The sequence below is a fragment of the Oculina patagonica genome, chromosome 14, assembly GCF_052425735.1.
Source record: "Oculina patagonica isolate OP01 chromosome 14, crgOcupat, whole genome shotgun sequence".
Lineage (NCBI taxonomy): Eukaryota > Metazoa > Cnidaria > Anthozoa > Scleractinia > Oculinidae > Oculina > Oculina patagonica.
Window position 1 is genome coordinate 17,470,301 of NC_135771.1, and position 25,314 is coordinate 17,495,614.

Here is a 25,314-nt window from a genome sequence, read left to right on the forward strand (position 1 = left end):
TACCAAAGTCAACGCAAGTGCTCACAAGTCCGGCTGGCCAAACGGAGACGCAAGTGGAGGCAAGTTTTCAACTTGCGTCTACTTGTGTTACCGTTTGGTCAGGGCTTTACGCTTGTGCTCTGTCCCTTGGTTTACAGATGTACGCTTTTCTCTTATGATTGTTCTTATGTTTTCGTCGTATACTCGTTGACCAGACCAAAGTGCAGCAGTTTTTACCACTCCGATTCCGTCGCTATTGAAAACTAGTCGTGAGTCGGAGCGCAGAGCCTTATCATCTAGTAAATAACAGTCGACACAGTCGTAAGCAGAGTTTTGTGTTTTTCTTTTGTTAGCGGATTTGGAACAATTTCATGGGTTTTAGTGGAATCGGTTTCCTCTCCCTATACCGTAAAATTCCTGTTATAAGCCCCCCCCCCCCCACGGTTATAGGCCCATCTATCTGGAAACAAAAAAATACATCCGATTATAAACTGCCCCCCCCCCCCCCAGATATAAGCCCCCCTCTGCTGGAAGACAATACTGCACAGAGCTAAATGTTGCTTTATGCGTTTTTAACTTAAAAAGGTATTTCGATCAACACTCCTGTGGCTCGTTTCGAAACATATTTTTTAATCCGCTTATAAGCCCTCCCGGATATAAGCCCCTCCGCTTATAAGCCCACCCGAAACCCCTTACGAAGTTGTATAAGCCCAGGGCTTATAACCGGAATTTCACGGTATATGAAAAAGAAATCGTTGGAACCAAAACTCCAAGAAATCGCCCCAAATCCGCTAAAAACACAGCACTCAAAAAAGACCAACATAGGAGTTGAGTTGCCAATATCAACATACAAATTGAGAGTGATTTTTCGTTACTTTTGGCTTTAGTTCTTTCGATCCCGATACAAATCCTTAAAAATATGCAAATCGTTGAAATAAGGTAACAATACAAAGGTCAAAAGTGTAGCTATAAGTTTGAAGGTTGACAATTCCAATTCGATCTTGTATGCACGTACACGTCTTTACAACCTGCTGAGCTCTTCCGTGTTACGTGGGTACATGTAAATAAGTTATTTTAATGGCGACTGTGACGCGAACGCCGTGACGGCATTTCACGTTATTTTGATTTTGTCAAAAATACAAACTCTTTGAAAAGTTAAATTACTAAATTATTAAATTAACAAGGGTTTGTTCCGGACCGAATATGAAGAGATGCAAAATTTCAGTTTTGATTGCGAGGTTTCGATATTTACAGTCAGCCGCTCTTAATATTTAGAAAAGTATCCTGCGAAAAGTGTGATTTGCCGGAGAATTGGGCGTGAATTAAAAAAGTGACACCACGTGACTTTGGACTCCTCTTTTATATTGGCTAATAATCACATGAAGATCAAACCAATACAGGTTTAACTAAAAAAAGCCAGTTTGAGCGCTTTGTAGCTCATTAATCAATGAGTGCTTCTTACTGCTGGATTTTAAAATTCTGTTATCAACTTTTTTATATCTGCTTTCATGAAAGCTTGCATTAATTAAACACAATAACCTTTAAATTATCAGTTGATTTATTCTCAAAAAAACATTTATAACATAGCTGACAGAGCTGCGCAATCAAATGCAGTATTTTTTGGGCTTACATTGCATCTTTAAACGAAAATGTTAAGGGAGTCCCCCCCCTCCCTCACTTTCCCTGAATGTTCCAATGCAAGAGTCTTACAAATGGGAATTTACATGATGTCATCACATTGGTACAGAAAACTACATTAAAAGAGCTTTGTCACTGATTTTACCAAAACAGCCAAAATTTATATTCTTGTCGCAGGAAACCTTACAATAAAAGTCCATTTTTATTAAAAAAAATTACGAGCGTCTTTGGCTGTGGATGGTTAGGATGGAAATGGATTACAACTTGAAAAATCAAAACTTAACTTTTCAATTTGTTTCCGTGCGTCTTCAAAAAATTGATATTTACAGCCGTAGCTTGATTTCTTTCCGCTCAAGCCTTACATTTTTTGTCAAAACACAGGTAAATTTACAGGAATGGTTTGAAACATAACTATGACCACAATTAGCAAAACGATTGCTTCAAAGGAAAACTGAAAACTTCTTCGGCTTGGGTGTTCCTTTTTCTTGGTCTTCATGTTCTGCTTTTTCTCGTTTGGAATTCTGAGACATACTTTCCAACATTTCTGACTGCTTTCTTAACATGTTGCAGATCTCATTGATTCTGAAAGAAGAGAAACAGCATGCATGCATGTCAGTTGAACGCCATTGTTAGAAAACGTCACAAGATTAAGATAGGGTTAATCAGCCCCGAATGTTAAGTTTATAAATGAAATGGGCGAAACTGTTCACTGTGTATAAGTGTTTTAGATTTGCTTTTTAAACTTAATGAAATTGGGATATGTTTTAAATACGTTAATACATGGTTTAAATTTGCTTTTCCTTTAAATAATCCTGTAGTTAATGAAATTGGGATATGTTTTAAATACTTAATTCGTCATTTGTCTTAGTGACCCCGCAATTAAATTCTAAAGCATTCTCGAGAAAAATAAAGTAAAACCTCGTAAAAATGTTTAAAACGCGCGCCATTTTGTTTGAACTGGCGCGAAACGTCCGTTTTAACTGAAATATTGACAGCTTGAGTGCTAAATTTTTAGCAGATTTTTGTTAGCTGTACTTAAACTGTTACCATGCTAAGAAGCCTTTTTGGTAATTTTTTTTTTGCCTGTATTGCTCGAATGTTGGGCGGAAACCATCTTATTATTTTTCGGTAAAAAGTACTAAAATTGGCGAAAAGGTTTTCTGGTACATGAAATGCGCCTATACATCAAGATGGAGATATAAAGTAAATTGTTGTTGAAGGAAGAAGGGAGTCACAACAAATTTTTGTGTGTTTTTTCAGTCCACAAGGACAAAACTTGAAAAAAACAGCCTGATTTTTTCAAGTTGAGATCTTAATTTTTTTGTAGCATCACAATAATATCACTTGTTTATCGCTTCCGTACACTTGCATGGTGATTTTTAACAATATTGGACCACCATTCGTAGTTTTCATGGCTTTAGACTCTTGAGTTTTTGAAGTGAAAATGGTGACAGTGTCCCTTTAACTAGGCAAAATATCTTACAGTAAAGATCTCCCTATTAGTATTAATTAACCAATCAAATTATCTCACTTAGCTTCCTGTTCTTCCAGTTTTGTTTTGATCTCAACAACTTCTGGTGATACATCTTGTTCACCTTCCTCGTTATCATCACCAACAGGATGACCAAATCCGCAGATGGCATCGTACAACTAAAATGACCAAATATTTCAACGTTAGAAGAGTGGAAAGCAAAGCCTTTTAAGCCTCATACGCCACGGTGCCTAACACCGATTTATGTGGCATTAAGGTGAGGTTATAACGGTATTGTGCTTCCCCTGGAGGGAGTGTTAGTCTATCGCAGATTAATGAAAAGCCTGCTGTCGAGCCAAGTAGCGTATCAGGCCGCAGCTTATCCCAATGTAGCAGTAAGCGGCTAGAAATATTTTTACTATCCCCTGGATGGGATGCTATTCCATCGTTGGGTTACCTCCCTGCAGCAGTAAATTCGCCAGAACCCATTTATACACCTGTGCCGGGTTGTTCGAAAGCCGATTAACACTAACCCAAGATTAAACGTTAATCTAGGGTTCAGTTTCTCTTATATAAAAGTGTTTTTATTGTCTACGTTTTGTTGATGTTGAGATAATTCGAAGGAAAAACTAACGACAGAAAATATTAACAGAAAATCTCACTGAAAAGTTTAAAAGCTGCAATCAAAATTCGCGCTAATCCTGGATTAGCTTGATCGTGCTTTGAACAACCCGGCCCTGGGAGCTAGGAGAGAGGTACTATTAGAGTAAAGTGTCTTGCCCAAAAACACAACGCAGTGCCACGATTTTACTCATTTTACTGTTTTGAAGCTGAAACCAATAAAAAAATACATATTCATTTTTAAAATCCGATAAAATATTCGCGTCCGATCTGTATGGGTATTTACAAGGTCGGCATGTTCTAGAGCCAGTCCTCAGAATGTCTTAAAAATTAAAATTAATATAAAAGAATATTACAGTAAACTTACCCGTGTTTTTAACGGTGCCTTTTTGTTTGGATATTCAACATATTTCTCAAACTGAACATGCTTGCGAAGCCACTGGGGAAGCTGTTGCTCGGTCTCCAGCAGCATCTCGATCTGTTTGTGTAGAAAAATATGACAAACTAAATTAGCAACGAGATAAAACTCGATCTACGCCCAAACTTTACAGCCAACAAACTGGAAATTCAGTCAACAGTCAACTCTCTCTTAACAGACACCTGTAAGACCTGATACCTCCATAAAACGGACACCTGGTTTTGGTCCTGTCCCTGCCGTTTTTTGATTTTACTGTAACAAAACTTCCTCTAAGACGGACACCTTTCTAAGACGGACAGTTGGAACTGGTCCCGAAGGTGTAAAGACAGCGCAGTTGGTTAACTATTCGCAAAGAGTAGGGCACGAAGCTCCCGGTGTTGTGGTCTGGCCTTTACAATTGTATCTTAAATTACAGTATGTGTAAAGCGTATTTGAACATATATATATATATATAATAATGAAAAATGCGCTATATAAATGCATTATCATTATCATTATCATTAAGGGTTAGTCCCACTGTTCATCAGTATGGTCCGGGTTCGATGCTGGCCTGAAATCGCAAGTGGGTTGAGTTTGCTGTTAGTTTTGGCCTTGCTCCGAGGATTGTTCAGTCTTAGGGGGAAAATCCAGTATTTTTTAATAACAATTCAACCTGGGACCTTAGAGCTACAGGTTTGTCTGTCGTGAGGTTGTGACATGCTAGTGAAACAAAGCTGATTTATTTATTAATTGTTGATTCATATATATATACTTGCCTGCATAACATATCTGTCCATTGTGGCGTTTCTTTGAATGTTGTCGATGTCACCAACAGCAAGACCAACCTGTGTATTGAGGTCGAAAAGGTTCAATAAGATAGCAGTAGCTGTTATTGTAATTAAGCCTGCGATAATATACTTGGGTATTCTTTTGTTCGAAAGGTATGCAAACGAGGCGAAAGGGTCAACACATCGGTTAAAACAGTGCAGAATGACCATTTTGCCTCACTTGCATGTCAAACCGCTGGGAACTGCAATAACAGCTAATGATAGCTCGTAAGGTCACTTTTCTGGTTAAACCTGATGAGCTCTTTCGTTTTTTGGATGATTGGAAAAGTCGCGAAAGTTGCCTTACGCTGCTTACTTTACAAGTTAACGGTCATCGACCATAGTTCTTGACCAATAAGAGCGAGAATTCCCTCAGTTACAGATGCATAGAAATAAAGGGGGTGGGGGGAGAGGGGGGTTTGGGCTATTTACAACTTAGTAAAAATTCAGGTACTTACCAGCATGTTCATTAGAATAATAGGCATCGCAAGGACAAAAATAACAAACAGCACGTTGACGAGGGTGGAGAAGGGAAACTCCCAAGGCATGAAGGTATCAGCGTAATTCAGCTCTCCCAGCGTCATCACAAAAATCGTCAGCAACCAGTGAGGCAGGGAAAGGTACAGTTCCTGAAATAATATAATTATCAGTAAGAAATGGGTAATGATTTTTGTAACTTGTTGTTGATATCAAACAGATAGAACAAAAATAGTTTTACGCGGGCACTATTTTTTATCCAAATTGACAGGTTAGGATAACATGTACCAGCGGAATTATGGAATACGTTGTCCCTTAGTATTGCAGTCTATAAGTTAAGTAAGTTCAACTTAGTAGAGAATCTTTGGTGAATAGAAGATTGGAAAACTTCAATTGCAAAACCGGCTAAACAAATGTTAAAGTATAAATAAGTTTCCTGCCTACATAAAGGCGCTAAAGTACCCGCAAATTTAAAGCTCTTAAGGTCAATTAGAGAGCAAATAAACACTTCTGTTTCGAACTTTGGGTAAGAACTTTTGGTCAGGTACTTTTCAGACATTAAATCAACCTAAAATTCCGCTAAACTCAGCTTTGAAAAGATATAAGCTTATTACAATTTACAATTAACCCTTTAACTACCATTCGTACAAATTTGTACGATTGGATCCTCTTGGGGTAAAACATTCTAGATTTCTGTGACAAGGTCCCAGGACTGTTTCAGTGAGATTACATAAAGTATAGGGCGTGTTTCAGTTTTCGAGTGGATTTCGAGCGATTGTTTATCTCAAATTTGCCTCAGTTTCTGCGTGGAAGTCGATGTGTTTTACATCTATGATGAGTCAATTAATGTCGAAAGGCCTAATTTTCTTTGATGGATCTTTACAAGAAATCACAGCTTGCGATTTTGAAGACAAATGTTCGAAGGAAAGTAAACAAGTTCGTTCGAGTGATAATGGCGATTTTGCAAGAAAGAAGCAACGACTTTTGAAGTAGTAGGCACACTGAGAGTGAAAATTAAAAAAAATCGGTAAAATAATGACATTACTGTGTACTTCAGCTTAAAGTAATCCATTTGAAAGTATCCATCTGCATAAACGTAACGTGACAAGACGACTATCTGTATGTTCTCTTAAAAAGTCAATAACCAACAAACTTATTGTCTACTTACGTTCTCATCAATCAACATGTAGAACGTTGTTCCAAATGATAGAATAAACAACAGAAATAACACCAAAACCTGTGCAAATAAGTAAAAAGCACTTCAGACTTGTTTTCATTAGTTCTATTTCGGAGGTCTAGGAGTTCGAAAATTGAACAGAACTTTGAACGTTTTCCCAGAAGCTGGTATCAGCAGACTAAAAGACTCAGGATAAACATCTTTTTTACCAAGCTTAACATATACTCATTCCCTTCTATATTCCCGCTCATCGAAAAAACTTATCCCAACAGTATGAAAAGTTTGTCATACGTCATTATATAAAATTAACGCAAATGGGGGGGGGGGGGATTTCTTTTGAATAAAGGGAGTTAACGCGAAGGATGGGGCAAATTTTTAAAATGAAAAAAATAACGCGATTTTTGATGTCTCTAAAGATATTTAGGTGTTGTACCACTTTTCTGAAAGCAAGAATGAACTGGAAATATTGCAGATGACATTTCTTTAAGGCTTTTACATTGTAAAAGACTGAAAAAATAGTATACAGAAAAGAGAAGGTTATTGTTTCCTAATTCTTACATGTGTTTGGACAGCATTGTATTTGAAATGAAATTAAGGTCTTGGAAAATTAACGTTCCACTTAAATAATGTCGCGGAAATTAACGCTCGCAAAAAAGAATTACGCGACTTATAGGGACTATGTCACGGATTTTACTAGATTTTTGAACAGCCAAACTTTTATAATTGTGTCGCAGGAAACCTTAAAATAATAGTCCATTTTTAATCAAAATTGCTATATTAGAGCATTGAAACTTTTAATGAGCATCTTTGGCTGCGGATGGATCGGATGGAAACGGATTGCAACTTGAAAAAGTTAGGCTAACGTTTTCAAGTTGTTTCTGCGTGTCATCGAAAAATCGATATTTATAGCCGTTAGTTGATCTTTATCCGCAAAATAGGGTTACAGTCAACTCTCTCTTAACGGACACCTCTATAAGACGGACACCTCCATAAGACGGACACCTGGTTGTGGTCCCTGCCGTTTTTCAGTCATTTTACTGTAAGAAAACTCTCTGTAAGACGGACACCTCTCTAAGACGGACAACGGACACTTTGAAACCGCCAACGGACAGGCACTAAAAGTTATTTTTTCGTGAATAATACTTCAAAACTTGTTATCGACATATAGCATAGCAGGTCAGCGCCTTTACAATACCAAATTTACCAAAAACAATCCGCTAAAACGCATTACTTCTCTGCTTAAACTTGTAGATTTAGTTTTCTACTTACAGTATCACCGTTTGTTATTAACAAACAAGTCGAATCTCTGATATCATTTTTGTTCCACTTTATAGGTTTTGCTAACGTAAGCGACTAAAACAGACGTGTATTCGTTGTGCATAGCCGTTTAGCTTTATCGTCTCAAAGTTTCTGGTGTCACGTTACCTCGACTCTCTATAAGGCGGACACCTCTATAAGACGGACAGTTGGGGCCGGTCCCGACGGTGTCCGTCTTAGAGAGAGTTGACTGTATATCTTCTTTTGGATGTTCAAAGATAATGTTTTTATGGGTTTTGTTGCTTTCCACTAATTTCAGAACAGTTTAGACCAAAAATCTGCGAAATCCCTGTGACATAGCTCACGTAAATTTAATAAGGTATTTGAACCTAGTTTTACATGACGCGTGCAGCGCGCGCTATAACAGTTGCACGCGACAAAGTTGTAATGTCTTAAGTGGCCCAAGACTTACCTTAAACAGCGTGATAAACATTGTCGCCAACATAATGACGTATGACCCGTAAAATGACAGTCTAGACAATAAATGGAAGCAAGAAACTTAGTTAAAAAAATGTGGACGCATATTTCCGATCAGAAACTTATTAAAAATGTATTAAGTAAAAAAAAGGTAGCATTTGCCAGTACCCATTTGTTTACCTGTCAGGAGAGAGGCACTATGAGAGTAAAGTGTCTTGCCCAAGAACTCAACACAGTGACCCCGGCCAGGGATCAAACCCGGACCGCTTGTTTTGGAGCCCAGCGCGTTAACGATTAGGCTATCACGTCTCCCATCCTTCAACAGTAAGAAGTGAAAATAGGACGTTCGGATTTCACATCCAAATCCTGATCGCTTGCCTTCTAGCCATTGATCGTGTACCTTATTCTTACTAATTTTCGCGCGTACTTAATTTCGCCAAAATTCAGGAGCCGATTTTCGCGAGTATTAATTTTCGCGACTGCAAGAAAAATAAAAGCAAAAGCGTATTAAATTTCGCGATTTTGTCAGTGTTTTATAACTCAGTCGTAAAAGACTAAGAAACTACTGGAAGAATACAAAGGTCTGGTTCAATGAAACTACAAGGAGCATGCAAACGGAAACTTAAGTGACTGTACTAAAGAAGGTTTGGCCGATTTACAAGCTGAAGAAAAACAGTAATCAGGGGAAGGGTTCTGGTTGAAAACAAGACGGAAAGATATTTTCAAGGATGGATAGTTGCAGTTCCAAACATTTCAAAATTCTATTGTTTTGATATATACAGTATGTGGCCCTTAGTCCGGACGAAAAAGACGCGAACGTGTATTCCTCAGCTTAGAAGAAGAGCAGTGAGCTGAAATTTGTCCTGTAAGTTACCGTGCCATCCAGCTAACATGTGAAAAGACAACAGCTTCTGTGCTTACTCGGATTCTCCGCAATATCGAAAACGGTGGTTCGGTTTGACGGCCCTTGGTCCGGACAGCGAGTCCTTGGTCCGGACAGCACGCAATATTTACGCAACAATTGTTCAAAATCTAATCTAAAGAAGCTTCTTGCACATTTTTAAAATACTTTAGTGAAATACAAAAAAATGAGATAAAAATTTTAGGGAAGAGAGCTTTATTTCATCTCATCAACAAGTACAGTGAATATAAACTATAGCGCTTAATTTTTATAAGCATTAAGCTTGGGGAAAATAACATCAGGAAGTCACTTCAGCAAGGTGTCTAGGTGTCCAAATAGACAGTGCACTCAAATGGAACATTCATGTCAAAGAACTGTGTAAACCCAGAAACTGAACCTTTTGAGATCATTGTATTTTTTGCCAATTCCTGCGAGAGTAGACTTTTATTTTAAAGTAAGTTTACCGTCTGTAATGTACGGTATGATAGTCTGGGGGTCGTGCGGCTCAACACTTTTCAGTGACTTAGAAAAAATCCATGTGCGTGCCGCCAAGAATATTTTCGGCTTAGACTGGTTCACCCCTTCAGAAGACGTACTGCGTCAAGCAAAGTGGATACCATTGAGGCAAATGTACATCCGCAGGGTACTTTGTTTTGTCTTCAAATGTGTATCTGGAGGTGCTCCGGTCCAATTACAACACTTGTGGACGGAGCAGAAGACTAATTACAATCTTAGAAGGAAAAATTGCTTGTCAGTACCAAGACCAAAGACTGACTTTCTCAAAAAGTCGATTACTTATGAAGGGGCCACATTATGGAATTCTTTGAATAACGAGGCCCGCCTTAAAGAATCGTTGGCAAGTTTCAAGGGTGCTTTGAAAGTATTAGGAATTTAGAGGCTGTGTATTTTTTGTTTGTTTGGAATGCTTAGTTTGTACGTAGTCTTTATTTGTTATTTAAGAGTTTAGTTAGCTTCAATAGTAATTTGTAAACACGACCACATCAGCCATGCTGCAAAACATTTATCGTGTATAAATAAAAGCTTTTATTATTATTATTATTATTATTATTATTATTACACTGAGAAGCGTGATTTGCAAAGTTTAAATTAAAACTTCTCGTTTTATTTTTATTTTTGTAAAATGAAATTTATTATATGCCTTAGAACTCAAACAAAAAGTGTTAATTTTGTTAGACATTTTATCTTTCAGTATTATTTAGCTTGCCACCTTCAGAGGTTCGAAGCTATATTTGGTTGCCGTCAGTGTCCGGACCAAGGACCTAGTCAGCAAAATTACTTAGAAATTTTAATTCGTTTCTTTGGACGGAAACTGAAGCGGTCAATCAAATTTTTCTGCAATAGTTGAAAGAATATTTCCTATACATCAATTAGACCAAAATTTCCTTTTTTAGCGCGCTCACTTCGGATATACAGGAATGAAAAGAAAACCAGTTAATTTGAGGCGCCATGAACAAATAAACATCGCGAAAACAAACTTCGCCTACCTTCACGTCGACTTGAAATTCTCGACTTCACCGCCAGTAGGAAAGCCTTCGAGCGAGATTAAGACAGCAAACAGATCAAGAAATCTTTGGGAAGTTTCGGTTTTATTAAAACTTTGTTTGCTATCGGAAAAATACACGATGAACCGAAAGTGTCCGGACCAAGAGCTGTCCGGATTTAGGGCCATATACTGTAATATGGTATTAAATTTCGCGTGCTTAAATTTCGTGCAATGTTTTTTCGCGCGTATTTAATTTCGCGATAATTTTAAAATCGCGAAAATAAGTACTCGTGAAATAAGTAAGAATAAGGTACTTTAAGGTATACTGTGTGAAGAAAATTTTCCCAAACTAAAATTAACTTGCATTTGAATATGACTCACTTTCTTAAATATAAGATCAAGTTCATCCATCCGAAAAACATGGACATCGCTCCAATTTGAATATGCCAGCCAGTCTTGCAGTCGTAAGAAGGAAGGACATACAACATTGTTGTAATGTACCCCGCCAGCTCAAAGTAATTTGAAAAGGCTGTGAAGTAATTTGCACGCTGAAAAAAAAAAATAAGGGTTATGAAAATTCAAAAGAACATGGCATGGACCCAAACAAAGTATCAAAATTCAGAAAATCACTTAAGATGTTTTATTGAAAGGCTGTGATGCAATTGTCACACAGAAAAAAGGTAAATTGTGAACCAATGCAATTTAGTGAAAAAATTTTCCCAACTTGTATTTCAGAAAAGTATGAAAATATTGCTGCCCCTGAGAGAAGATTACCATGCTCTCTCACATCCCTGGCTGAGAGGAGCAACCAATTTCACAACAGATATTGCAGTTTGAAAATGGATTTTGCTTTTTAAGTTTTTGTTCTTTGTCTGTAATTTTCTCCAATGTTAAAGGGATACTTGTCACTAGTTTCACTTCACAAACCTCACGAGCCTAGAGACATATGAAAACTACGAATAGTGGTCTTATTTTGTTAACTGATCACCATGCCAGTGTACTAAAGCGATATTATTGTGATGCCATCAGGAACTTTAGATCTCAACTTGAAAAGGTCAGGCTTATTTTTTTTAAATTTTGTCCTTGTGGGCTTGAAAAACACCAAAAAAATTATTATGGCTCCCTTCTTCCTTCAACAACAATTTACCTTATATCTTCATCTTGATGTACTAGGTGCATTTCATGTACAAGAAGACCAATTCGCCAATTTCAGTACTTTTTAACGAAAAGCGTTAAAATCCCCGTGACAGTGTCCCTTAAATTCTTTTTCTTTTTTCGGTTTTATCACTGTCGTTTATCTACATTGCTGAATTATTATCGTGTTATTTTTTTGATGTGAAGATAACATTTCATTTAACTGATTGGACCTCGTTTACCAATCAGATGTCTAAATTATACATTTGTCTATTTTTACTAAATTTTTTACCTTTTTTACTATCTGTACGACTTCTCGCAACAAGTGAACCAAAGCAAATACAATGACAACATACGTCAGCACTTGAATAACCTGAAAGGAAAATCAGGGCAGCAACTAAATTTAAATTAGAAGGACTGGCTTGTTTTATATACTACGCTATTGAGTCTTTTAAAAATCCCGCGTAAATTTCTCAATCAATCTTAGTAAAAGCAATCTTGACTCACCACACACGTCATCCCGCGCTTGGTGCCGGCTACATGTATTGAGGGGGTCAAAGGGTTTATGCGTGAAGCGTGAAAAGGGCAAAAATTAGACTGTGACCGTTAGAAAAGACGCGTGATCCGTGAATTCTGCTGTTTTAAGTATACGTGACACGTGAATTTGGTTAAAACTTGTGCGTGGAACGGGATCACAATCCCCCCTTTGCTACCCTCTGTATTGGCTTCGAGTTTTGATTGGTTTAATGGATTGTATGGTTACTGCCCAATAATATAGAAAAATATACAATAACTTACCGTGTTGGAACGCGTCGAAGGCATGGTTTCAAGGTAATCCTTTAAAAATAGAAAAGGGCTTGATAAATTGCTTGCAGCAAGTTTTAGTACACGCAGAAGTATCAATATAACAGTTAGGTCGCTCGTACACAAAGCGATTTTTTTGATTTTTTTAGGTTATTACGGGCAAAAATAATTTGCTAGATGAAAAAAATAGAAGTAATATAAAACAGAAAACTATAAGGAGTAAAGACAATTTCCAGTTCTGAGCATGGGCTCAGATCGTGTTTCCCAACAAATTGACCAGGAATCAAGTTTAGCTCAGTCGTGAGTCAGTGACATTTGTTTTATTCCGTCGTTCTATTTAGACTGTGCATAATGTTGTCTTTTCTTTCTGCCTTTATTTTGTTGCTCGACAGTAAAAACAAGTTTTACTTAATTCAAAACCACAATTATACACTTTTTTTGCTCTCATGACTGCTCAAATAATGCCAGCAACGCCTTCTTTATAGCTATCCCAGATAATTTTTAATATTAAACATGTATTAAAGAAAGGGGGCTAGTTATTTTAAATATTTCCTGTTTGCTTTGTTACATATTGCAGTTATTTTCATCATAGTTTAAGGTGGCTCGACCCAGTTTTTTTCTAGCGATACCTATCAACTTTAAAACCCTTATTCTTAAAGGGATGAATGTCAATGAGATATCCACTATATCACACGGATTACACATAGACTGAACTGCAATATGATATAAATTTTTGAGAGATCGGAATGAATATCACGTGACAATGACGTCACACAGGTTTTTGCTCTGAATCGAATTTTAGCCCGTAACCGCATTTTCTCTAGAGATCCTCCACGCTACTTATACCTTGAGTGTTTGCCTTCAGCTCTGCGGAGTTTCATCGAAATCTACAAGAGGAATTTTGAAATATCTTGGAATTTCTTTTTAGATGGTGTAATTTATGCGTAAAATATAGACAAGACTTCATATAAAGAAATTTGCTTCTTTTTTGATGTTTAATGATAGGCTTCAGTCCTCAATCCTTTTAAAAATGTCACATATCCGATATCCAAAACCGTAAAAAGTAGGTAGACTTGTGCGATTTCTAAAAATATGGAATATATATGAATCATAGTGAAGCTCAATGTTTAGCTCTATTTACCAATTTTACGCCTCCTTTCGCAAAAAAGCGATTATTTCAAAACTCGTCGATGAATTTTCTCCAAAAATTTTCAGGGTTGCAATTGATCAGTACACTAAACAATCCCTGAATTTCATGCTCATTGAAAACTTCTAAGGCTGTCTAACATAAACGCAAAATTGAGTAAATATTGTGGGAAAAGGTTGCTCCCGGTACACCAAATAAAGAAACACGCTCACAGTCACTAGACTCGTCCTTGTTTAATATGTAAATCCTTAATCGACCCGTCCGCTTACAAAACTTCAAGAACCGAAGGTTTTTTCTTCACGAGGTCCGTACTTTTTTGATCACGTGATTTTTGCATAATTACAATTTGCATAAATTACGACTTCGGACACTCTCCCCCCATTTAAGTGTTCTAACTTAACACCTTAAATGTCACTCTAATCGTCCTTAAGTTCCTGTTCAACAATGTTCCTGATTTGATCATTAGCAATCTGTTTGGCTCTTCTGCTTGGTCCCACTCTTGGGACGAAAACTTCGGCTTCAGGGTTTGGTTTCCACTTAGGGTCTTCCCCTCCAATCTCCAAGTTGCACACAAGTTGCAAGGGGCGCTCTACGATGTATCCATTGCCCTGCTTCAGCTTCAATCCACGAACTGTTTCATCCTTGCCGGTAATCTTGCTCACGAGTCGTCCCAGCTTCCACATTGCCTTATCCTTCGCTTCACCCTTTAGCATCACCACTGCCCCAATGTCTGGTATCTTCTCAGTGTTCCCTTCAGACTTCTGCTGCCTTTCTTCAAGAGCATGAACATACTCCTTCATGAATCTCTTTCGAAGGTGCTGTTTGCTTTTCTCCAAAAACCTCATCCGCTTAGTGACATTCTCTTCCCCTATCTTCTCCAGGTCTTCCTCCAGGATAGGGATGGGCTCTCCTCTGAGTAGGGTATTTGGGGTAAGCACCGGTTTCTCAAATTCTTCTCCTTGATAGAGGAGTGGCCTGTTGTTCATGGTCATTTCAACATCGAGCAAGACTTCTTCTAGTTCCTGGAAGGTCAGTTGGCTCTTGCCGACCACCTTTGAAAGACTTCTCTTCATGATGCCAATAAGGCGTTCAAAGAATCCTCCCCACCATGGTGCCCTGGCCAAGTTAAATCTCCATTTTATCTCCAAAGTCCCCAAATAGTCTGCCAAACTCTGGTCTTTCTTCAGCTTAGATAACCATTTCCCAGTGGCAACAAACGTTTTTCCATTGTCACTCACAATGGTCTGAGGGCAGCCTCTCCTGGCAACAAATTCCTTTAGTGCTCTCTGGAACTCTTCAGCGGACAGGTCACGACACAACTTAAGATGCACTGCTCTAGTACTGGCACAGGTGAATAGTGCAATGTATGCCTTTGAGGTTGTGGACTTCGTAATCTTGTAGTAGACAGGTCCGGCAAAATCCACTCCTGTGGCGGTGAAAGGGTTTGACAGTTCAGTTCTGAAACTTGACAAAATAGAATCTGGGCTGTGTGAGGTTGAAATTGGTTTCTTCCAGTACCGTTTGCAAAGGTTACAATTATGGATCACTGTTTTTGCAAGTGACCTCAGTTTTGGTACCCAATAGTTTTCTCTCACATGGCACATGGTTGTCGAAACTCCCCCATGCAGCATCTGCTCGTGAACTTGCTGAACGATCAAGGCAGCCAACTTGCTGTTTCGTGGTAGGAAAACTGGATGATAATTGGGAACTCTGCCGACACATCTCAATGTTCCTTCTTCGTCCGCCCTTAACTTCACATCTGACCTTAGCTCTTGTGCTGCCTGTGCCTGAATGATCCAGAAATTCTCTGCTGCCTGGAGTTCTTCAGTCATTAGTGGCCCTTTCTGCTTCTTATGCTTTCTGCAATTGTTTATGAATCGCATTACGAATGCAGTTACTCGTAGAAGCTTCCAGTAAGACGTGTATTTGCCCAGAAGAGTGTCCCTTGTCTCATTTTCTACTTCCATTTCTTTGACTAGGAACTGTTTTTCATGCTTAGGTGTCACTCTTTCCTTGTCATTCTCTGGGCTCCCAGACACTTCAGGTTGATCTGGCCATTGGTCATGAGCACTAAGCCACTCTGGTCCTCGAAACCACAACTCCCCCATTTTGCTAGGTGCGACGCCACGGCTTCCTTGATCACTGGGGTTGTCGCCGGTTGGTACGTAATGCCACTGTAAGTACTCCTTGTCTTGGATAGCTTTGGTTCTGTTACGTACAAATTGGGACCACGTCCCTTGGCCCTTGATCCAGTAAAGCACTGTCGTACTGTCGACCCAACAGTGATATTCTTCAATGCGTTGATCTTTCAAGACTTCCTTAAAATGGTGCATCAGTTTGCTCAGGGTATGTGCTGCAACAAGTTCCAAGCGGGGAATTGTTTGGTCTCTTGGTGCTATCCTCGACTTTCCCACAAGCAGAGTCTGCTGCACTGGTGCAGAGGTGTGAATTGCTAAGGCGTACACAGCTACTGACACAGCCAACTTGCTGGCATCAGCAAATCCATGCAAGATCATTTTGGTCAGGCCTGCACCAACAACACTGCGGGAAAGGCTCACATAAGGACACTTCTTCATATCATTTAGCCACTTAGCCCATGGTTTGCGTATGTCCTCTGGTACCTCTTCATCCCAATTGAGCTTTCTAAGGCAAACTTCGCTATACAGTATCTTTCCTACGATGACAACGGGTGCGGCAATTCCAAGCAGGTCAAAGATACTATTGATAGCAGACAACATCTTTCTCTTTGTCAATGGTCCCTTCTCAACACCATTCAAAGCTTTTGCAAAGTTTATGGAAAACGTGTCTTCTTCCTTGTTCCATGGGACTCCTAAGATCTTTGATTCATTTGGCTGAATTCCAACGGTCTCCTTGGCATAAGTTGAATCTACTTGAGGTGGTTCCAGTTCATTATTACTCAGTTTCTCGATTCCCGGAATATTACTGTGCCACTTGTGCAGCTGAAATCCACCTTCGCCCATAATCTCTGTTGCTTCCTCCTTGAATTTCAGTAATTCCGCCTTGCCATCACCACCAGACTGCACATCATCTACATAGGTATTCAGAAGCAACTCATTCACAGTTTCAGGGTATTTTTCTTCATACTGACTAATGTGTTTCTCAAGCGTAGCACCAAGGATGTATGGGCTTGGACCGGACCCAAAAAATAACTCTTGTAAAGCGGTATTGTACAATGTTCCTTTCCTTTAAATCATCGTACCACAACAGGCGAAGGGCATCTCTGTCCTCTGGACTGATTTTAATTTGAAGAAAGGCTTTTTGTATGTCTCCAGTAATGCAGAAATGTTTCATCCTGTTTCTGAGCAAGATGTCAAGGATTGCTGGCTGTAATGGAGGGCCAACCTCCAGACAGTCATTCAATGATGGAGACTGTGGGTTTCGTTTTGCTGAGCAATCATACACAATTCCCATCTTTGTAGACTCTGCCTCCTCTCTAATCACAGCTTGATGTGGGATGCAATGAATCACTTCCCCTGTTTGGACTTCTGGCACCAGCTCCAAAATTCCCTCTTCCAGTTGTTGTTCCATAACTGTGTGATACTCTTCAAGTTTCTGCATCCTCTCTAGCTTTCGGGTAGTACTCTGCAACCTTCCTAAGGTCAGTTCTCTGTTAGATGGCAAAGAAAGCTGATGTGACTTCCATGGTAACCTTGTTGAGTAAGTTCCATCTTCTAAACGTTGTAGCTGATTCTTGAAATCTTCATGGAACAACCCTTGCTTATCAGGTTCATCTGAAAGTCCCAAGACTTCCTGCGAACACATCTGTTTGAATTCATCTTGGCTTGATTTCAAAAAGAAACCCTTCTTAGTCTCAGTACCTGACAACATTGACTTTCCTGTGATAGTCCAACCCAGCATAGTGAACTCTGCTCCTGGATCAGCATCAGGATTTGTACCCAAAACAGCAGGCTCGGTTGTTTTAATTCGCTGTATATCTGCAGCCCCCAGGATCACATGCACCGGTAGGTTATCTTCTGTTGCTGCTTCCTCACTGAAGTTTAGTCTCCTTATCCGGTGATAAGCTTTCTTCAACTCTGAAATTCTTGGGTTGGGAAGGTGAGTCAGGACTGGCTTTTCTGCATTTATGCACTCTAGTTCAAATCCAAAGCCCTCAATAACATTTGACTCGACAGTGACTTTGTATATCTCCACTTGTCTGTCGACTGTCCCATACATTTGCTCAATGACCCTCCTTTCAGTTTGGTATGGCTTAAGGTTCAACTTGATAAGCAGATTTGAACTTATGTAAGAGCTTCCGGCTCCACTATCCAACATGATTCGAGCCTGTATTCCACTGATCTTAGCAATGACGGTTGCATGCAATGTAGTTTGAGCATCTACTACACCATAAAACCTCTCAGACCTGCCCGATGTCACAGGGGTGGGGTGGGGGTGAAAGCGTTGTCTTCATCCTGTCACATATAGAGGTATGGTGTCTCCCCTTGCACTTCCCACACCCTCGCTATTCGCATTTGGAAACCAGATGCCCAGGCTTGGCACAATTGTAACACAACTTATTTCTGGCCAAATGCTCTCTTCTACTAGCAATATCTAAGACTTTCGTACAATCACTACTACGATGATTTTTCAAGCTACAGTAGACACAAGGTGGAGGCCATTGTGGCTGCCGTGAGGTTCCCCCGGACATCAGCAATTTGTCTTCCCTTTTTGGATGACTGTATTGAGTCATGACATCGCAAACTTACCCACCACAAACAGCAGCCCAACCTGTGTCAGCCCCTCCGTATGTTGTGACAAAGTCAGAACCTGACCAAAACCGAAGCCAATCCTTACAGTCCCCATGGAATGGTGTTATTGTGTACTTCTGCAACTTCACTGCTTGGGGTTTGGCCATTGCTTGCTCGACCTTTTTCTTCTCCAATTCCATTTCGAGCTCAACCTTCTTTGCGAACCAATCTTCCTCCCGTTTGTGCAACTCCCGTTTCTCCAGTTCGCTTAACTCATTCGCAAGTCTGCTTCTCAACTCATGAATAGGTACGAAATCTACCTTGCGAGCTTGTGACCAACCTTTTACTTCTTCAAATGATTTTTCAGCCTCCAACATGGCGTCCTTGACAAGATTTGCCGAAGCCTCCAGGGTCTTGCTTATGTCACATATCTTCTCGTAAGCAGACAACAAATCCTCTTTCACACTCAAACCGACCATTTCCTTAATCTCGTTGACGTAGTAGGTTGCCTTTTTTAGGTCCTTCGCGTAGCGCTGTTCAGCGACGTCCACCATGTTTATGTTTTCCACTCGATCGCTCGATACTTGTTTATCGTTTTGTTCAGATTATGTCCTGGCAGGGTCGCCACTTTTGTTGTGGGAAAAGGTTGCTCCCGGTACACCAAATAAAGAAACACGCTCACAGTCACTAGACTCGTCCTTGTTTAATATGTAAATCCTTAATCGACCCGTCCGCTTACAAAACTTCAAGAACCGAAGGTTTTTTCTTCACGAGGTCCGTACTTTTTTGATCACGTGATTTTTGCATAATTACAATTTGCATAAATTACGATTTCGGACAATATTGAAGCCATCTCGTAGTTTCGAATAATTTTGTGCTCTGGGATTTCCTATTGTTTCAAGTTGAACACAACATCGAATTCCTGTGCACCACGTGTGAAAGAACTATGCTTGGCCACCTTCCGAAAGCTTTCCGAAATCTTTCGGAATATGGTAATATTCTCGAGTTCAAGTAAACAATAATGAATGAACGAAACTCAAAGCCGGTTATGTTTTGACGCCATTCCAGTCATTTACAAATGACTTGACAGCGTACTCAGAAACTTACCTCGTTTACACTTTCTTTCGTTTGATTTTTAAATTTCTTTAGCGTAGCATTCAGTACGGCGGCCTTTTTTGTTTTGCATTTCTTGTTCTTGGCATTTTTATATAACTTTCAACTCAGCCAAGACGTCGACCGCACAAGAAAAGTTGTTGCATGACAATTTTTTTTCCATTGTTTTCTTTAAAACGGACCATATTTCGGAAAGATTTCGGTAAGCTTTCGGAAGGTGGCTAAGCGTTGTCATTTCACGCGTGGTGCACAGGAATTCGATGTTGTGTTCAACTCGAAACAATAGGAAATCCCAGAGCACAAAATTATTCAAAACTACGAGATCGCTTCAATATTTACTCAATTTTGCGTTTATGTTAGACAACCTTAGAATTTCTCAATGAGCATGAAATTCAGGGATTGTTTAGTGTACTGATCAATTGCCACCCTGAAAATTTTTGGAGAAAATTCATCGACGAGTTTTGAAATAATCGCTTGTGCAGCTGAAATCCACCTTCGCCCATAATCTCTGTTGCTTCCTCCTTGAATTTCAGTAATTCCTCCTTGCCATCACCACCAGACTGCACATCATCTACATAGGTATTCAGAAGCAACTCATTCACAGTTTCAGGGTATTTTTCTTCATACTGACTAATGTGTTTCTCAAGCGTAGCACCAAGGATGTATGGGCTTGGACCGGACCCAAAAAATAACTCTTGTAAAGCGGTATTGTACAATGTTCCTTTCCTTTAAATCATCGTACCACAACAGGCGAAGGGCATCTCTGTCCTCTGGACTGATTTTAATTTGAAGAAAGGCTTTTTGTATGTCTCCAGTAATGCAGAAATGTTTCATCCTGTTTCTGAGCAAGATGTCAAGGATTGCTGGCTGTAATGGAGGGCCAACCTCCAGACAGTCATTCAATGATGGAGACTGTGGGTTTCGTTTTGCTGAGCAATCATACACAATTCTCATCTTTGTAGACTCTGCCTTCTCTCTAATCACAGCTTGATGTGGGATGCAATGAATCACTTCCCCTGTTTGGACTTCTGGCACCAGCTCCAAAATTCCCTCTTCCAGTTGTTGTTCCATAACTGTGTGATACTCTTCAAGTTTCTGCATCCTCTCTAGCTTTCGGGTAGTACTCTGCAACCTTCCTAAGGTCAGTTCTCTGTTAGATGGCAAAGAAAGCTGATGTGACTTCCATGGTAACCTTGTTGAGTAAGTTCCATCTTCTAAACGTTGTAGCTGATTCTTGAAATCTTCATGGAACAACCCTTGCTTATCAGGTTCATCTGAAAGTCCCAAGACTTCCTGCGAACACATCTGTTTGAATTCATCTTGGCTTGATTTCAAAAAGAAACCCTTCTCAGTCTCAGTACCTGACAACATTGACTTTCCTGTGATAGTCCAACCCAGCATAGTGAACTCTGCTCCTGGATCAGCATCAGGATTTGTACCCAAAACAGCAGGCTCGGTTGTTTTAATTCGCTGTATATCTGCAGCCCCCAGGATCACATGCACCGGTAGGTTATCTTCTGTTGCTGCTTCCTCACTGAAGTTTAGTCTCCTTATCCGGTGATAAGCTTTCTTCAACTCTGAAATTCTTGGGTTGGGAAGGTGAGTCAGGACTGGCTTTTCCGCATTTATGCACTCTAGTTCAAATCCAAAGTCCTCAATAACATTTGACTCGACAGTGACTTTGTATATCTCCACTTGTCTGTCGACTGTCCCATACATTTGCTCAATGACCCTCCTTTCAGTTTGGTATGGCTTAAGGTTCAACTTGATAAGCAGATTTGAACTTATGTAAGAGCTTCCGGCTCCACTATCCAACATGATTCGAGCCTGTATTCCACTGATCTTAGCAATGACGGTTGCATGCAATGTAGTTTGAGCATCTACTACACCATAAAACCTCTCAGACCTGCCCGATGTCACAGGGGTGGGGTGGGGGTGAAAGCGTTGTCTTCATCCTGTCACATATAGAGGTATGGTGTCTCCCCTTGCACTTCCCACACCCTCGCTATTCGCATTTGGAAACCAGATGCCCAGGCTTGGCACAATTGTAACACAACTTATTTCTGGCCAAATGCTCTCTTCTACTAGCAATATCTAAGACTTTCGTACAATCACTACTACGATGATTTTTCAAGCTACAGTAGACACAAGGTGGAGGCCATTGTGGCTGCCGTGAGGTTCCCCCGGACATCAGCAATTTGTCTTCCCTTTTTGGATGACTGTATTGTTTCTCAGGTACAGTATCACTTGAAGCTGGTGGGCTGGATTCCACTAAGGGTAGGGGATTTCGGTCTGTGTACTTCCTTAAATTATCAACTAGCTCCATGAGTCCCCATTCTTCCCAGTCATCATCTTTTTGGGCCATAGCCTCTCTCACAGGACCCAGTTTGTCCATTATACTGTACACATAACTCTGGGCACCCTCTAGTTTCTTCATAGTAGCTAAGGTTCGGACTGTCTTAGACAACTGTTTGTAAAACTCGTGCACCTCTCTGATTTTGTGTACACTGGTTATTTTTGGCAAGGCTTCTAAATCATTAATTAAGGCCTTGTGGACCTTAATGTCCTTTCCAAAAGTCATTTCAAGAATCTTCTTTGCTTCGTTATAGCCTTCAGGGGTGTGTGGCAGCCCCAAAATGTGCTCTCTCGGTTCCCCCTCAACTAATTCTAGTAAATAATTGAATTTACTTATCTCAGAAATCTTCGAGCTGTCCACTTCCACAACAAACTGGTTCCAAAAGCGAAGCCAATCCTTACAGTCCCCATGGAATGGTGTTATTGTGTACTTCTGCAACTTCACTGCTTGGGGTTTGGCCATTGTTTGCTCGACCTTCTTCTTCTCCAATTCCATTTCGAGCTCAACCTTCTTTGCGAACCAATCTTCCTCCCGTTTGTGCAACTCCCGTTTCTCCAGTTCGCTTAACTCATTCGCAAGTCTGCTTCTCAACTCATGAATAGGTACGAAATCTACCTTGCGAGCTTGTGACCAACCTTTTACTTCTTCAAATGATTTTTCAGCCACCAACATGGCGTCCTTGACAAGATTTGCCGAAGCCTCCAGGGTCTTGCTTATGTCACATATCTTCTCGTAAGCAGACAACAAATCCTCTTTCACACTCAAACCGACCATTTCCTTAATCTCGTTGACGTAGTAGGTTGCCTTTTTTAGGTCCTTCGCGTAGCGCTGTTCAGCGACGTCCACCATGTTTATGTTTTCCACTCGATCGCTCGATACTTGTTTATCGTTTTGTTCAGATTATGTCCTGGCAGGGTCGCCACTTTTGTTGTGGGAAAAGGTTGCTCCCGGTACACCAAATAAAGAAACACGCTCACAGTCACTAGACTCGTCCTTGTTTAATATGTAAATCCTTAATCGACCCGTCCGCTTACAAAACTTCAAGAACCGAAGGTTTTTTCTTCACGAGGTCCGTACTTTTTTGATCACGTGATTTTTGCATAATTACAATTTGCATAAATTACGATTTCGGACAATATTGAAGCCATCTCGTAGTTTCGAATAATTTTGTGCTCTGGGATTTCCTATTGTTTCAAGTTGAACACAACATCGAATTCCTGTGCACCACGTGTGAAAGAACTATGCTTGGCCACCTTCCGAAAGCTTTCCGAAATCTTTCGGAATATGGTAATATTCTCGAGTTCAAGTAAACAATAATGAATGAACGAAACTCAAAGCCGGTTATGTTTTGACGCCATTCCAGTCATTTACAAATGACTTGACAGCGTACTCAGAAACTTACCTCGTTTACACTTTCTTTCGTTTGATTTTTAAATTTCTTTAGCGTAGCATTCAGTACGGCGGCCTTTTTTGTTTTGCATTTCTTGTTCTTGGCATTTTTATATAACTTTCAACTCAGCCAAGACGTCGACCGCACAAGAAAAGTTGTTGCATGACAATTTTTTTTCCATTGTTTTCTTTAAAACGGACCATATTTCGGAAAGATTTCGGTAAGCTTTCGGAAGGTGGCTAAGCGTTGTCATTTCACGCGTGGTGCACAGGAATTCGATGTTGTGTTCAACTCGAAACAATAGGAAATCCCAGAGCACAAAATTATTCAAAACTACGAGATCGCTTCAATATTTACTCAATTTTGCGTTTATGTTAGACAACCTTAGAATTTCTCAATGAGCATGAAATTCAGGGATTGTTTAGTGTACTGATCAATTGCCACCCTGAAAATTTTTGGAGAAAATTCATCGACGAGTTTTGAAATAATCGCTTTTTTTGCGAAAGCAGGAGTAAAATTGGTAAATAGAGCTAAACATTGAGCTTCACTATGATTCATATATCTCATATTTTTCGAAATCGCACAAGTCTACCTACTTCTTATGGTTTGGATATCGGATATGGGACATTTTTAAAAGGATTGAGGACTAAAGCCTCTCATTAAACATCAAAAAAGAAGCAAATTTCTTTATATGAAGTCTTGTCTATATGTTCGCATAAATTATACCATCTAAAAAGAAATTCCAAGATATTTCAAAATTCCTCTTGTAGATTTCGATGAAACTCCGCAGAGCTGAAGGCAAACACTCAAGGTATACGTAGCGTGGAGGATCTCTAGAGAAAATGCGGTTACGGGCTAAAATTCGATTCAGAGCAAAAACCTGTGTGACGTCATTGTCACGTGATATTCATTCCGATCTCCCAAAAAATTATATCATATTGCAGTTCAGTCTATGTGTAATCTATGTGATATAGTAGATATGTCATTGACAATAATCCCTTTAAGTTTGAGGGTTTCAAAGTTGATTGGTATCGCTAGAAAAAAACTGGGTCGAGCCACCTTAAATTTCATCAGTAAATCGAAAAGAAATCTGTCCTTTATTTTGTTGTTCATGATTAAAGAAGTTGTCACAAAAATAACGTGACTGAGTCAATTTGACACAGCGTGACAGTAGCTTTTACATTGCGTGATTTTAATGTCACACTTACACTTCTCGTTAAGGTGTCATTTGGAGCACAGAACTTCTTTTCGTTGTCACGAGAGTACAAAGCCAAGGCGGTCAGCGGTAGTAGGTACGTAAGATAAAGCAGTAAGTTGAACATAAGTGAGGTGAAACCAAACTTTTTCCTGCAAAAAATAATTCATAGTAGTTGGAAACGTTAGCTAAAACACGTGATCAGTGATTTTAACCACTTACAGTCAACTCTCTCTAAAACGGATACCGTCGGGACCGGATCAAACTCTCCGTCCTTAAATAGAGAGGTGTCCGTCTTATAGGGAGTTTCGTTACAACAAAATGAATGAAAAAAGGCAGGAACGGGACCAACACCAGGTGTCCGTCTTATTGAGGTGTCCGCCTTATAGAGGTGTCCGTTAAGAGAGAGTTGACTGTATTGTTGAATCCAACAGTACCTTTGTGAAGGCCACGTTACACTAGGGAATTTTCCTTGCAACTTGCAACGCCAGGATAAAGCCTGAAAACATTGCAGGCTTCAGAGGGGGTGTCACATGTTCACAATTTTGTTTCGCAACTTGCAATGCGGTCGCTGAAAATTATTATCTTGAAATCTATCTCCCGCGAGCAAATAGCTCTGATTGGCTCACGTTGCATTATAGGATGCAAAATAAAAATATATAAATCGTTACACATGAAAATGTTTTAGAAACTGGAAATGCAACGTTTTTCGTCACTCGCGGTCGTCGCTTCGCGACGCT

At 39.7% G+C, this 25,314-nt stretch overlaps 1 protein-coding gene across 1 annotated transcript in view; it reads right to left on the bottom strand.

Moving 5' to 3' along the window:
* Window positions 1-1,592: 1,592 nt before the first annotated feature.
* LOC144638688 (transient receptor potential cation channel subfamily A member 1-like) overlaps window positions 1,593-25,314 on the bottom strand; it is a 51,545-nt gene continuing 27,823 nt past the window's right edge. Inside the window, exons 21-31 of the mRNA XM_078497914.1 lie at window positions 24,588-24,726; window positions 12,659-12,697; window positions 12,153-12,233; window positions 11,108-11,274; window positions 8,317-8,377; window positions 6,579-6,647; window positions 5,392-5,562; window positions 4,883-4,951; window positions 4,077-4,187; window positions 3,149-3,267; window positions 1,593-2,199 (exon numbers count right to left, since the gene is read on the bottom strand). Coding sequence (XP_078354040.1) covers window positions 2,058-2,199; window positions 3,149-3,267; window positions 4,077-4,187; window positions 4,883-4,951; window positions 5,392-5,562; window positions 6,579-6,647; window positions 8,317-8,377; window positions 11,108-11,274; window positions 12,153-12,233; window positions 12,659-12,697; window positions 24,588-24,726 — 1,168 coding nt within the window. The 3' untranslated portion in view covers window positions 1,593-2,057. The remainder of the gene's footprint in view (window positions 2,200-3,148; window positions 3,268-4,076; window positions 4,188-4,882; window positions 4,952-5,391; window positions 5,563-6,578; window positions 6,648-8,316; window positions 8,378-11,107; window positions 11,275-12,152; window positions 12,234-12,658; window positions 12,698-24,587; window positions 24,727-25,314) is intronic.